Source organism: Rosa chinensis, chromosome 7, assembly GCF_002994745.2.
Source record: "Rosa chinensis cultivar Old Blush chromosome 7, RchiOBHm-V2, whole genome shotgun sequence".
Taxonomy (NCBI): Eukaryota; Viridiplantae; Streptophyta; class Magnoliopsida; order Rosales; family Rosaceae; genus Rosa; species Rosa chinensis.
The window spans coordinates 5,514,482-5,530,653 of NC_037094.1; the positions used below are offsets into that span (position 1 = coordinate 5,514,482).

General features: G+C 37.8%; 2 protein-coding genes across 2 annotated transcripts; both read right to left on the reverse strand.

Annotated features, from left to right (window-relative positions):
- Positions 1-328: 328 nt before the first annotated feature.
- On the reverse strand, positions 329-1,447 carry LOC112177299 (F-box/LRR-repeat protein 4-like). The gene has a single exon (XM_024315600.1). It carries the CDS (start codon positions 1,445-1,447, stop codon positions 329-331), a length of 1,119 nt encoding a protein of 372 aa, XP_024171368.1.
- A 631-nt stretch (positions 1,448-2,078) lies between these two features.
- LOC112177300 (F-box/LRR-repeat protein 4) lies at positions 2,079-3,182 on the reverse strand. Its single transcript, XM_024315601.1, has one exon. The coding sequence runs from the start codon at positions 3,180-3,182 to the stop codon at positions 2,079-2,081; it is 1,104 nt and encodes a 367-aa protein (XP_024171369.1).
- Between the last annotated feature and the right edge of the window lie 12,990 nt (positions 3,183-16,172).

Below are 16,172 nucleotides of genomic sequence, written 5' to 3' on the forward strand. Positions count from 1 at the left end.
TTAATGCAGAAACAGATGATCATACATTTCTCATCAGTCAATTCCCTCATTCAACAATTGAGAAACACCATACAACATAGAGGTAAAAGAGAAAAACAAAGAACAGGAGAAATCAGATATCACACATGAACTAAACAAAGACCAACCATTTTGAGAACTTGAAGCAAAATGCTCATTTTGGAAGATGATTTATTTCATACAAAGAAGATCATTCCTTGACTTCAGCATGCAGTTAAAGCATAAAAAAGAATCAGTATTCTAATTTTGAACCAATTGTTGACATAGAAAACTGAATCTGCAAGTCTAAAATAGATCCAAAACTGAAAAGCTACGACATTTCAGTGAATTTGAGGACTCTTCTAGTGTTGTCCTGCATCAATGTTGCATCCAGCTTCCACAGTGAATCCACCACAACAGACTCCGACTCCAATGAGGGGCATCCAAACGCTACGCTCTCCACATCAGAGAGATTAAAGTTCCTTAAGCCTAGCAACACAAGGCGTTTCAAGCACTGATGACTTGAAAATGCACGAATGCCAGCTCCAGTTACACCTTGACATCCCTCTAAATCAAGTATTTCCAAGTTGCAGCAATTCTGGGCAAGAGCAAGCATGGTAGGGTCTGATACACCCAGAAGACCATCCAATTTTATTTCCTTGAGCGTTTGAATTGCAGAGATTGCCACACCTCCAATATCAGTGATTTCTCCTCTCCTCCCACAGTAGGACAATTCCAGGTGCTCCAAGCTACACATTTTCTGCAAAAGCTTGACCCCAGTATCAGTGATTCCCCGGCAAAGATTTAGGACCAATTTCTTGAGGGTTTTCGAGGTAGACCCATTTGCCAAAAACCCCAATCCCATATCCTTGATGCCGGAACAACCTACCAACTCCAAAATGCTAATTGAAGATGCCAAACCAATTGCTCTGAGGGCTTGATCCGTGATCAAGCTATTAGATAAGAAAACCAAAGCGTCAAAGCTATGTTTTGAATGTAGAAGTGCAATAATTCCAGAATCCCGGACCGTGTCTTCCCCAGCAAGCATAACTTTGGACAATTTGGGACATCCATTTCCCAAAGCCATTAGTCCTTTTCCCCTCAAAATACCACCATGACCTTCCTGATGCGCATCAAAGCAGAAAACCGTGATGCTCTCTATTTTGCGGCATGTCTGGGCTATGATTTCTATTTCGATGTCCGTCTGAAGCTCAAATATTTCCAGATGAACTAGATTTGGGAATCTAGTGAGTGCAGCCAGGGAAAAGCCAGGTCGGTCAGCGAAAACGCGCAGTGATGATCGGCTTAGACCTTCCACTTTAAACCATTGCTTGCAGACCTCAGAGAACGATTTTCTATCATCTTTGATGCTAACCTTGCTAATGATTAGACCAACAAAATCATCGCTCATCAAGAAAAGTTTCCCTAATTCTTTTGTATGTGAAACCATTCTACCGTTGTGCTTCTTTTGCTACTGTGTGTGTGCGGAGAATGAAACAGATAATGAGAAATTAACCTGATGATCTTCCCTGGCGGCAGGCTAAGCAATGAACAAAACGGCTTGAGCTACTCATTTCCAGCAAGATCTGGCCAGAGAGGGGTAGTGTTTAGTGGTTTGACTAATCAAAGATCGACCCCTTCCGCTTCGAAAGCTTCAAGCAAGATGCTCATCCTGAATATTATATCAAACAAAGACAGACCACTTCCCTTTCTAAGACGATGCTCATTCTGGAATAAAATATCAAACAAAGAGACTGAGTTACTAAACAAAGACCTCCAGTGCTGACCGGAAAACCTCATATACAAAACAAACAAAAACACGAGCTAGATATGCTGTTGAAACAATACATTTCATACAAAAACAACTACAAAGATCCTTCCTTTAACACAACCATGAAATCTAATGCATAGAACATATAAAGCCCATCTGAGATTCATCAACAAAGAGCTAATTCTCTCCTGGAACTGAATTCGAAGGACTCATTGCTTCATTACCAGTCACTAATATATTTTCATAGCAAACTATATAGTGGCAGGCCAAAACAGGACCCCAGCTCAAAGCTAAGACACTGCTAAGCACACTAGTGATAACTATATCCAGAGAACTTGAGAACTCTTCTAGTGTTCTCATGCATCAACTCATCGCTCCAAGTCGGATGCTGCCTCCAACTCTCATCCACCACAACAGATTGAGCCTCCAACGACGAGCATCCAAGCGCCAGGCTTTCTAGATCAGCAAGACGAAGATTCCTCAAACCGAGCAACACGAGGCGTCTCAAGCCTTGATGACTTGAAAATGCACGAATGCCGGGTCCGGTCACCCCTTCACAACCGCTTAAATCAAGTACTTGCAACTTTTTGCAAAATGCGAGAGCAGAAACGGTAAGGTCTGACAAGCCGTAAAGAGCATTCAATTTCAATTCTTTAAGATTTCGAATGGCAGAGATTGCCATACCTCCAACATCTGTTATTTCTCCCTGACACCAAGACAAAGTCAGCTCCTCCAAGCTCCGCATTTTCTTCAAATCCTTCAACCCATCATCAGTGATCTTACCACACATCTTCAGCACCAATTTCCTGAGCGTTTTCGAGGTAGACCCAGTTGCCAAACAACCCAATCCGTGATCGGTAACATTGCAGCAGCTCTTCAACTTGAGAACCGTAATCGAAGACGAAGCGATTGCTCTGAGAGCCGGGTCCCCGATCAGGTCATGTCCCAATTCCAAAGACGACAAACTCCGGGCAGAATTCACAAGCTCCACAACTCCGGCATTCCCAATCTTGTCCCCGATCAGCGACACCTTGGACAATTTGGGACACCCACATGCCAAAGCCGACAGGCCATTTCGACCCAAGAAACCTTCTTCGGGTGAAGTGAAGTCGGCGACCTTGAAGTCCTCGATTTTGGGACATGTTCGGGCGATGAACTCGAGGTCGGAGTCGGTGGTGAGCTGGGTGGTTTGGAATTGGACTAAATTCGGGAACCTGTTCAGTATAGTTAGAGGAAACCCGGGTTTGCGAACGAAGAGTGATGATCGGCTTATACCTTCGACTTTTAACCATAGCTGGCAAACCTCGGAGCACGAGTTTCTATCGTCTAGGTCGGTCACCTTGTTAAGGATTAAGGCAACTAAATCTTCGGACAGCAGAGTAATTGGCCCTGCTATTCGGGTGTGCGCGGCCATTTTGGGCGGCTGTGTGTCTCTCTGCTGAGAATGAAACCAAACGTTGACAATTGAACCTTAACTTAACCGACGGCGATCTGACTCAGTTCCTCAATGATCTTCGCCGGCGGCGGTTACTATCTTTGTTGAAGCACGATCAGGGCGAGGTTGTGGAATTGGACCTTTTTATATAGACTTTCTGGTTTTGGGCTGATGATTCATCATGGCCCAAAGAGAAAAAGAAATTAAAGAAAAGAAATGAATAGCAACATCATTCCACAAATCTCGTCTTTCTCGTGATTGAAATCATTGAATTGAATTGACATGAATAAAATCATAATAACATTGCCAATTTGTCAGGTTTGATTTCATAACGGATTGACAATCAAAATTGCGAGTTTGTGAGAAACCGCGAATTTTAGTCTCATCAATTTTATGACATAATTTATTTGAAATACGAACATTATTTCAGAGTGATTGAGCTGCATGTGAAGAGTCAATGAAATAAAGGACAAATCGTCCAAATAGTGTCTAAACTTTTTCAGACTATTAGTTTTTATACCTATACTTAAAAAAAAAAAAATCAAAATGGTACCTGAGTGTTTGAGTCCTACTCAATTTCCATACCTAGCAACAGTAAAATTGTCAACGTCGTTAACTTTTTAAGGGTATTTTTGTCCTTTCAGTATTCATCTTATCCAAATCAGACAACTAAAATATATATATATATATATATATTTAAAAAAAAAAAAAAAAAAAAGCTTGCTATCTTCTCCATCTAATTGATTCATTTCTCTTTCTTTCTCTCTATTGGGAAGAAGTATTTCCCATGAAACCCATCCAATGGCCTCATCAATCATATGTGTCAACAACTCAAACACCACAATCAAGAATTCTAATAACTTTCAGAAGCAACACACAAACCCATTACCCATTTAATAGATAAACTCTTCCATAACCCATTACACAAACACTTCCAGAACCCATTACAACAATCAAGCTAATCCTCTATTTTCTGCTCTCTAATTCACCCTTCGTTTGATTTATGCGACATCACACCTCAATCAACCATTCTCTCAGCTTTCTATTGAAATCTCAATCACCATCTTTCTTGACTTTTCTTGTGTTGCTTTTCAATGGTAGCATCTGAAAGAATCGAGCGACAATGGGGACCATTGAAAGGATCAAAGAAATTTGGCTCAAATGGCTCGGACTTAGAAAAACAAAGCCACAAGTTCTGTTGTAACATTTTAATATTTTATTTATTATTGAAATTAAATTTGGGTGAATTTATTTTGTGTTTAAATTCAGAATTTATTTTGAATTTTATTTGTAACTCATGGTGTTTTATTTTGGGTTTTGATTTTTAGAAAATTACGTACAAGTGTCAGTTTGAAACTTTAATTAGCCTTAAAGCCACCTAATTTTTTTTTGTACAAATAAGGCCACTTCCATTGGAAGATTATTTCATCCATGACAATATTGCCCTTCTACCTTAGAAGCCCAATTCCATTAGCCTAACATCGATCACATTTTGACCAAAAAAACATCGATCACAGATCTCTCTCTCCCCCACCCCCCCTCTTCTCTCTCTCCCCTCGATAACAAATTTTCACGCCTTTGTCTCTGCTTCCAATTCCGACGAACACCGGCACAGCGCTATCGGATCTTGCACCATCGTCGTCACCTTCGATTTCCAGAAAATGAAACTGATCAAAAAATTATAGATCGAATGAAAATGAGAGAGGAGCAAGCAGCTCGACGGCGGCCGTCTGATCACTGCTTGATGATTGTGATCGGAAAGATGAGAGGAGGATCGCGACGATGATGAAGGTACACGACAAGGCGAGGCGAGGCAAGGCAGCCCAGGCATCGACGACGTCGTCTAGGGCTCAGTTTGGTGTTGGCTCCTTCAAGCCTCCTGATTTTCAAGCCACCTGATTCTCGTGAAGGTAATCACTATCCTAGTTGCTGTTTCGATTTTTTTTCTTGGAATTGTGAATTTTGTTGTCATGGAAAAACTGGATCGTGTTCGCCAACTGAAATTGCTTCTCTGGCGCGTGGCGCAGTTTCGCGACTGTATCTTTGCAGCGACAGCTTCGACGCGTCTCATGCCTCCACCTCCGCCGTCCCCCGCTTAACCTTTCACAACGATTTTCCTCTCTGAAACACCGACCAAGACGCTTTCTGGCAACCGCTCGCTCCAGGTAATTTTTTGTTTTCTTTTTTGTTTCAGATTTGGTAATTTTCTGCAAAGTTAGTTTCGTCGCCTTAGATTTTTATTGTTGGCCGTATGATTTGGCTAATTTTTTTCTTGAGGATTTGAGTTGTTTGTGTTTTTTGGTAATTGATTTAAAGGAATTTAATTCCCTGGGCTATGAACTTGATGTTGTTAATGGTGTTAGAAGTTGTTAAATGCTTGAAATTGCAGTATTGATGGTCTAGTAGCTTGAAATTGCAGTAGCTATGTTAGTAGTTTTTTATTACTGGTCCAGTAGTTTTGTGAGTGTTATAATAGCTTTATATGCCTATTTTAGTAGCTTTTTATTAATGGTCTAGTAGCTTGAACTTGCAGTAGCTATGTCAGTAGTTTTTTATTACTGATCCAGTAGTTTTGTACGTGTTATAGTAGCTTTATATACCTATTTTAGTAGCTTTTTATTAATGGTCCAGTAGCTTTATACATATTTTATAGTAGCCTATGACACCTGTGTTAGTAGTTTTGTATTACTGATCCAATAGCTTTGTATGTGTGTTATAGTAACATTTTGTATTTATGACAGTAGCTTTTCAGATTGCTTATTATTATTTTTTTATCTAGTTGATAAAAAGTGCCACGTTTGCGGTGCAGTGGTACATTGTTGTTTTTAGTTTTCATTTCAAATACTAATATTTTGTTGTATCTTTGTTCTTGCAGAGTTCTTTCCCTTTGCATTTGTAGTGGTAGATTTTGAAAATGATGTGAATTTGGATATTGAAGCCTCCATTGACCAAGAGATCATTCGGCCAACCAAAAAATGTTGAAATGAAGGCTCGTGCTGAAGGTGGCAAATGATGCATATGGGTCTAGAGCGTCACCATTGAAAAATGGCAATAGCATTACAACATTGACAGTAGCTTTATACAACTATTGTAATAGATTTTCAAACTATGGTAGTGGCTTTTTACAAGTATGGAAGTAGCTTTTTATATAGTTACATTGTTGTGGAACCCTGCATACGTTTTGTAACATTAAATATGTTTTCTTTTCTCTATTCCAGTAGCATTTTATTTTTGTTGTATCCTTTATATTGTCATAGTTTTCTTAGTCTCTGAGAACACCTTTCTCAGTCTCTGAAAGTAACTTTTGTTCTACTTGATTATTGCTTTTGGCGTTGATGAGAGTAAGTTTTGGTGGTGCGAGTAGGGCAGGGCTCGGGTCGAGCCGGGCATGAAAATTAGTGAGACCGAGACCGAACCCGAAACTATCGGTTCGGGCCGGTTCGGTCTTTTTGTAAACTGAAAACCGACAAAAACCGAACCCATTCGGGCTTTTTCGGGCCCAAAATGCTAGTTCATCATTCAGCTATTCAGCTTGGCCTGTTTTGGTACCTGGAAGACTGGAATGCATATCAAATTATAATGCTGTGAAATAAACTCATTAACATAACTGTAATCAATTTGCAATAATCAAGTTTAGCCACAGTTTACAGTTTACAACACAAACTAAAGAGTCTAGAAATCCAGAATACATTGTCCAATAGAAAACAATCCAAATTTTTCAATCATTTCAACTTAATGCTCAATGAATTGAAATTCAAATTACGAATGGTACAACTGCAAGTGAAACATAAACATAATTTGCAGTTTTGCACAAATAGTCAAACTGCTCCACAAGTCCAGACCTCCATGACAACTCGACAAGTGCACAGATCTACAGGTCTGCAACTCTGTGCATTCACATTTCAAACTTGATCAATTTACATTTTACAAATACAAAGTTAAAAAGTAAAGCAATAACATGTATAATGATCTAAATATGCAGGTTCCCATACAAACATCAACACAATACCAAATCACAGAGATACACAATTAACAACATAGATACCAAATCACAAAGATACCGACACATGAACACAACATTAAAGCAGTAACCAATAATCCAATATCTTTAAAGCAACAAGTCAATAACCAATAAAATGCAGAATTTAATATCATTAAGGCCAAATGCAGAAATTCAGAACATTAACTAAATAAATGCATATTGCTAACTAAATGCATAAATGCACAGTTTTAAACAAAAACTGGGGCAGATTGCAAACATTAACTAACTAAAGGCAGTAGGCTCAACCAAATGCAGAAATGCACAGTTTTAAAGAATAACTAGGGCAGTACCTTATTTTGCTGCTTTACTTTTGCCTGCATTACCTACCCTTGAATTCTTTGAAGCTTTAGATGATTTAGACGTAGATGGCTTTTCAGGCTGATCAATTGTACTAGCACCTTCTTCCCTTGCAAGTTCTGCAAAACAACAAAAGTACAAAGTTTAAACAAAAACTGTCCCGATTTTGGTAGACATTACTACATTGTATTATAAACTTGAAATAAATTAACAAGGAAGCCATTCCAAAAATAAAAAACATACCATCCTCCACACTTTCGTAAGATTCAATGTCCTCGATACTAGGAACATATTGAATGTTGTGGATGCTTTCGGATCTGATCCAATTTTGGTAGCATATCAATGCTTCCACCGTTTTGGGAGTTAGAGAACTCCTAAAGGGATCAATGACCCTTCTGCCTGTGCTAAAGCAAGACTCACTTGCCACTGTACTCACTTGTATTGCCAAAACATCCTTGGCAAGGGCAGCAAGATTAGGATACTTGGCACCATTCAACTTCCACCACTCCAATATATCCCACTTATAAGGAATTGCAGGCTTCTCAATCGGGTCCAATAAGTATCTATCCACTTCATGCAACAACAGCTTCGTCGGAGTCTTCTAATTCTTTCTCCCAATCTTGTTCCATGTCCGCTATTTTTCCAGTAGGCTCAACCTTCCTTTTGGAGCTGGATTTGCTGCCTTGGCTAATTGAGCTATCTCCACTCCTAGCTTTTCCATTTCCAGCCTTTGAAGACATCATTGAGGAGCTGTACAGATAACAAAGGGCCACTAGAAGCTCTTTGACCTTGGCAGACTTCTTCTTAATGTCATCAGACTTCATTTTCAGCCACTTATTACAGATACTTTCAAAGTTTCTGATCTTGAACCTTGGGTTTAACACCAAGGCAATGAATAAAAGCTGATTGCAGTCTTCCAAGCTTCCAAAATACTTATCAAACTTCCCTCTCATCTTCACAGCCATATCGAACAAGATCATTTCAGTCTCTGAACCAGTGAAATCATACGGTTTATTGAACAATTCATCGATCTCCGATTTGATGGCCACTATATCATGAAAAGCTTTCCATGATGTTGGGTGATTTGAGGCACTAATCTTCATTGTCACATCATAGAAGACCTTTAAAAACCCCACAAAAACTGATGCCTTTTCCCAGTCCTCTTTAACCAGTGGCCCCACCCTTTTTGTCTTCTGTTTCTTCCTTGAATCAGACCCTCCAACTTGCAGCTCATCCACTTCATCATCGATGTCTTCTTCCTCATCAAAGTACCGCGTGTACTTACTGTCCTCCTCATCAGCCATTCTATCAAAGGCTTTTCGCAGCTATAATGCAGTCTCTAGCATTAGAAAGGTCGAGTTCCACCTTGTTGGCACATCAAGGATGCATAATTTCTTCGACTCAACCTTCTCATTCTCTGCACACTTTTTAAAAACATCAAGTCTTTGTCCACTGCTCCGAACATAGCGTATCGCATTCCTAATTGAAGCAATTGATTTCGCCATCATTTTTAGACCTGATTTGACAATGAGGTTCAGAATATGTGCAAGACACCTAACATGCAGGTACTTGCCTCCAAGAACAGGCTGTTTCTCCCAGCCTAACATCTTCTTCCTAACGTACTCAATTGCAACCTTATTTGCACTTGCATTGTCAATGGAAATTGTCAACACTCTCTCAACTTCCCAATCAAGTAAACATGCCTCCAACAACTTCCCTATGCTATTGCCCTGATAATCAGGAATCACCCTAAAATTCAGTATTCTTTTGTGCAATGTCCAACTAGCATCAATAAAATGGGCAGTCACCACCATGTAGTTGATATTTTGCATTGATGTCCATGTATCGGTGTCAAGCAAACGTAATGATTCCTTAACTCTTTCTTCAGCTCTAATCTGGCTGCTTTATACATGGACAGAAACAGTTTCACAATAACCCTCCTAGAAGGCACATCCCACCTAGGTACAGCCACACTACAAAAGTATCTAAACCCCGGCATTTCGATGAAACTGAAAGGCAGTTCATCCATTACTATCATCTTGCAGGCTGCTTCCCTGCAAGCTTCCTGACTCCATTTCACCAGCTCCGTAGTGCCACCGGTACTTAATACATGTTGCCCACTTTCTAAATCAACCCTACCCGGATATTTTTTGCACATTTCTAGTATATGTCTCCTAAGTGAACTAGTTCCCTTTCCATAAGTATCAGATGCAAGATCAGTTCCACAGTAATTGCACTTAGCTATTTGTTTAACACAAGTTTGAACTTTCTTACCATCCTTAATCTCGAACTGAGGCTTCTCAATCTTCTTGAAGTGCAACCACACCCAAGATCTTCCAGCAGGTTTTTCTTCTTTTGCTTCTTCTTTTTCATCATCTCCAACATTGCTCGGTCCAGCAGCTGTAGCTTGACCCTTGTTTTCTCTTCACACCAGCCTTCCTCTTCGAGCTTTTGAATGTTTTGGGAATAGTCTGAACCCTTGAAGCATCAGTTGGTGTTGGAAGAGCAATGGCTTTTGAATTGGAATTGGAATCAGAACTTTGGGATGAATTGGAATCGGAACTGTGGGATGAATTCTGAGGAGAAGCCATGAAATGCTATGACTATGACAACTTTAAATGCACATTCAATGGCCATCACAAATAGTAAACAAGGAATTGTTAATTGCGGAAACTATATGAAGCTGCACAAATAGCATTACAGTTAACTCTTTCTAATTACATAGCAAATTTGGTTTCATTGCAGAAACTATATGAAGCTGCTGTAAATCATTGTATCCCATTGGCTCAGAATGAAAAGGGATGTATGTACTGGGGAAGTAATAATTATAACATGAATGGGCAAAATCCCACAATAAGCAACTAAGGAACTTCACCAAAGCAAATACAATGCAACTTCAAACACCCAACTCATTTGAACAACTTAGGTGGTAAATACAAAACCCAACAATCCCTTCAACCATGAGACATTAAAGTACAATAAGCTCAAGCAACAAGTAATGGGAAAACTTAATCAAAACGAGCTTCAAGGAAAGCAGTATTACCCCAGTCATCCATATTGAAATTGTCTTCTGTTTTCTCAAATTAACGAACAAACAGCTATCTGCATATCAACACATCCATCATCAGAAATCAGAAAACCCACAATTTCAATAATTAATCATTATCACTAGTTCACTAGTCTTCTTTAAGACTCAGAAAAGCAACCAGGTTGTATTTGAAACTCGAAAGAAAAGCAACAGAATGAGTATTACAGTTGAATGTGATATGCAGTTAAAATTAAGTATTACAGAAATTAATGAACCCAGAAAGATCACCAAAAAACGTAAAAAACCCAGAAAGATCATAACTTTATAAGAAAAAAAGAAAAAGAAAAAACCAAAGAGGTTTACGCACCGAAATTAATCCCAGCTAAGATTTGTGCCAGAGTATTCCTTTTAACCGATATTGATGCCGCAGAGTGCAGACCATCAAGGCTCAGGGAGAATCGACGGCGACGACGAACTTCATTGTAGGAGGAGTTCGATTTTCGAGACTGGAGAGAGAGATTGAGACTAGAGAACGAGACTGGAGAGAGAGGTTGAGACTGAGATTTGGGGCTGAGATTGAGATGGTATCGATAGTTCGATACTATCAACAAGCAAAGAGAGGGAGGCCGAGGTCGAGTACTCGAGACCTCGAGTTAGTCGACTGGAGACTAGGGCTGGACTAAAGGCCCTTTACCTTTAGGGTTGTTTATTTTTTTTTTTAATATTTAAGCTATTATTATAACACCTAATCATGGACTGACATGTGGCAACTGCTACAGTATTAGGGTCTGTTCGGGCTTTCTGGCCCTGAAAATATGAAATCCGAGACCGAACCGATTACATGAATTCGAGTCGGGCTTTAGACCGAACTTAAAATTTCTATTCTAAAACCGAACTGAATCAGGCTTTTTTCCTTGGTTCGGGTCGGGTCCTCGGTCTTTCGGGTCCGGACGCCCAGCCTTAGGTGCGAGAGTAGATTTTCTTACTGGTGAGTGTAACTTTCTGGTGTTGGTGACAGTAACGTTTATTGCTGGTGAGCGTAGCTTTTGGTGTTGGTTTAAGTAGCTTTTGGTTTTAGAGTGTAGTTTTTGTTGGTGATAGTAGCTTTTGTTACTGGTGACAGTAGCTTTTATTGGTAATAGTAGCTTTTGTTGCTAGTGACAGAAGATTTTGTTGCTAGTGACAGTAGATTTTGTTGCTAGTGATAGTAGCTTTTCTTGCTGGCGACAGTAGTTTTTGTGACCTTATAGGAGATTGCCGAAAATCTCACCAGTCAGAGAGTCGCTGGAAGTTGGCTGGAGACCTGCTGGAGTTGACCAGAGACCTCGCCGGAGAGGAGAGAGAGAATGATTGTTGATTTTGTATTCTAGTGGCATTTATGTAAATATGTTGGTTTTTAATATCCAAAATATAACACTCTTTTTAATCTAGTGGCTTTATGAGAGAAAAAACTAGTTGGTGACCCTTATGGCTAAAAAAAATTCAAAGACGCACTTATATGTAATTAACTCTTAAATTTTTTGTAACCTATGACTTTTGGTTACTACCCTATTAATTGTAGGGAGTGTCCTAAAAGCCTATAAATAGCACAATTTGTTGCATGCTAAAATAGATCCTTGCTTTTTATGTAATACTATTACGAAACACCACTATTCACCCATCAACTTTCTTTCCAAAATCCCCCTAAGTGTCTTGTGTGTTTTTTTGTCAAAGAAAGGTGTTTTTTTTTGTGGAGCTTTGGGTTCCTTCAATTTGTGCGGATTGGTGTGAGTCGTACAACTTGTTGTTGGACTGTTGTATCCTAGATGGGACAAGTTAAGAGATTTCTGATGCACCCACATTGTTCCGTAGAAGACTTGAATCTCCTTAAAGAGAGCGAGATACCCGCGCCTCAGCTTATTGTCAACCAGTTTCTCATATAGAAATTATAATTTTATTGTAATTTCTCCAACAATTTTAAGGAGATTCACGAGAATGGAGCGTGCCTAACAAGAGAAACCGTTTGACGATATGGGAGATCTCAATTTGTGAAAGATGAGTATAACTATTATTTTTTATCTCTTGACTTATTTCTCATATAATGTTTATGAATTATGATTATAATGAACTACTCACTGATATTCAAAGAAATATTGAGAAGTTTTGTATATTAATATGGAGAGAGTTCCAAAAATCCATGCGTCACAAACAAAAGGAGATTTATTTGGAGACTGTGACTACTTGCATCTATGTTGAGGAGGAAGTAAGAGGTTAAGATGTTCTTATGCAAGATACAAACAATGACACCTCTAAGGTAAATTTAGTATCTTCCAATAATAATATGCCGAATGATCATTTTCTTAAAAATTCTCATATGCAACCAAAGAAGAAAAATATGAAAAATGTTGGTAAACCTCACCAATAGAATAAAGGCAAACCAAACTATGTGAATAAGAACCAATATCCTCCTTCAGAAAATAACCAACAATATACTTGTTGTTATGTTTGTGGCAAAAGTGGGCATATTGCTGAAATTGCAATTATCGAAAACATGAGGCTATTCCTCAAGCCCACGTCACTGAAGAACCATATGTGGCAATAATTGATGTAAATATGGTTCAAAGTGTTGAAGGATGGTGGGCAGATTGTGGTGCTAATAGGCACATCTACAATGATAAAGATTGGTTCAAGAAATACACTCCTTTTAAGGAGCCCAAAACAGTTATGTTGGGAGATTCACATACTACTCATGTGTTTGGAACTGGTGAGGTGGAATTCAAATTTACTTATGGTAGGGTGCTAACTTTGAAAAATGTGTTGCATACACCCTCCATGAGAAAAAATTTGATGTCTAGTGTCTTCTTAATAAGGCTGGTTTTAAACAAACTATGAAATCCGACCAATATGTGATCACCAAAAAAGGTGTATTTGTGGGCAAAGGTTATGCTTGTGATGATATGTTCAAATTGAATGTTGAGAATAATAATAAAGCATCTATTTCAGTTTATATGCTCTATTCTTTGAATTTTTGGCATGCTTATTTATGTCATATAAATAGGAGATCTGTGGGAATCATGAGTAGCTTGGGTTTAATTCCTTCAATGCAAAAAGATTTTGAAAAATATGAGATCTGTAGTAAAGCAAAAATTACTAGAAGGCCTCACAAAAATGTTGAATGGCATACCGAGCTATTGGAATGAATTCATACAGACTTGTGTGAATTTGAGGGAATTTTAACTCGTGGAGGTAACATGTATTTTATCACTTTTATTGATGATTGTCCTAAATATGCTTATGTCTATTTGTTCAAAAATAAAAGTGATGCTTTTGCCAAATTTAAAGAGTTCCTCCTTGAGGTTGAAAATCGATTTGGTAGAAAATTAAAAGGCTCTGAAGTGATAGAGGGAGAGAATATGATTCTTCTAAATTCAATTCTTTTGTTCAATCTTTAGGAGTGGTTCATGAAGTTACTCCACCTTATTTACCTGTATCTAATGGTGTGGCAGAAAGAAAAAATAGAACTTTGATTGAGTTAACAAATGTCATGTTGATTGATTTAGGTGCTCCCTCCAATCTTTGAGGTGAAGTAGTTTTAATTGCTTGTTATGTGTTGAATAGAGTGCCACATAAAAATACAAAAATTACACTTTTTGAGGTGTAGAAGGGGCATAAACCAATTTTGGGTTATCTTAGAGTTTGGGGTTGTCTAGCTTTTGTAAGGTTAACTGACCCTAATAGACCAAAATTGGTTGCTAGAGCTACTACTTGTGTTTTCGTTGGATGTGCTATAAATAGTACAACCTATAGATTTCTTGATGTTGAAAATCATGTTATGATTGAATTTGGTGATGCAATTTTTCATGAAGAAAAACTTCCTTTTAAATAAAAAAATAGTGGGGGTTAAGAATCTAGAGAAAATGTTTTTGCCCAACCTAGTTCTTCTTTTCCTAATTTACATATATATAAACAAGAAACTTATGAAAATGAACCTAGAAGAAGTAAGAGAGCTAGAGTTGAAAAAGATTTTGGCCCTGACTATTATGTTTATAATGTTGAGGAAAATCTTTATCATCACCAGATGCAATTTTCTGGAAAGAGGCTGTGAATGATGAAATAGAGTCTCTAATTTCTAATATTAATACTTGAAAATTAGTAGATTTCCCAACATGTTTTAAAACCATTGGGTGTAAATGGGTCCTTAGAAAAAAAAAACTCAAACCGGATGGAATTATAGACAAATATAAAGCTAGACTTGTTGCTAAAGGCTTTAAGCAAAAAACTGATATAGATTTTTTTGATACTTTTCGTCCGGTTACAAGGATTACATCCATTAGATTATTAATTGCTATTGCTGCAATTCATGATTTGATTATTCATCAAATAGATGTGAAAATAGCTTTTCTAAATGGTGATTTAGAGGAAGAGATCTATATGGACCAACCAGAAGGTTTTATAGAACCTGGTCAAGAGCACAAGGTATGTAAGTGATCTAAATCTCTTTATGAGTTTAAAACATACTCCTAAACAGTAGCATGAAAAATTTGATTCCTGCATGATTGAAAATGGTTATAAATCAAATGAATGTGACAAGTGCATATATTATAAATCTTGGAGAATTTCACATGTTATTATTAGCCTTTATGTGGATGATCTGTTAATTTTTTACTCAAATTTGCATGTAATTGATAAGACAAAAACTATGCTTAAGAGCAATTTTGATATGAAAGATCTTGGTGAGGCTAATGTTATTTTGGGCACGAAAATAACAAAAACTTGTGATGGTATTTTTCTTGATCAATCACATTATATTGAGAAAATTTTGAAGAAATATGATTATGTTGGCCACAAGCATGTGTCTACTCCTTTTTATTCTAGTGTTCACTTATTTCCTGTTGAGAGTGAAAATGATGTGATTAATGAAAAGGAATATGCCAGCATAATTTGGCAGTTTGCGCTATGCAACTAACTGTACTAGACCTGACATTGCATATGCAATTGGAGTACTTAGCAGGTTTATAAGTAAAACAAGTAAAGAACATTGACATGCAATTGAGCGTGTTATGAAATATTTGCTTGGTACTAAAAATTGTGGATTATTTTATAAAAAATATCATGTTGTACTTGAAGGCTTTTGTGATGCTTTTGTGATGCTGATTGGAATACTCTGTCAGGTAATTCTCTCTCTACCACTGGTTATATTTTTACATTAGGTGGATGTGCTATTTGTTGGAAATATTTTGAATTTATTTGTGCGTTTAAATTCAGAATTTATTTTGAATTTTATTTATCACTCATGGTGTTTTATTTTTTTTTATTTTGGGTTTTAATTTTTTGTAACCTATGGCTTTTGGTTACTACCCTATTAATTGTAGGGAGTGTTCTAAGAGCCTATAAATAACACAATTTGTTGCATGCTAAAATAGATCCTTATTTTTTTTGTAAAACTATTACGAAACACTACTATGCACCCATCAACTTTCTTTCCAAAATCCCCCAAAGTGTCTTGTGTGTTTTTTGGCCAAAGAAATGTGTTTTTCTGGTGGAGCTTTGGGTTCCTCCAATTTGTGCAGATTGGTGTGAGCCGTACAACTTGTTGTTGGACTGTTCTATCCTGGAGGGGACT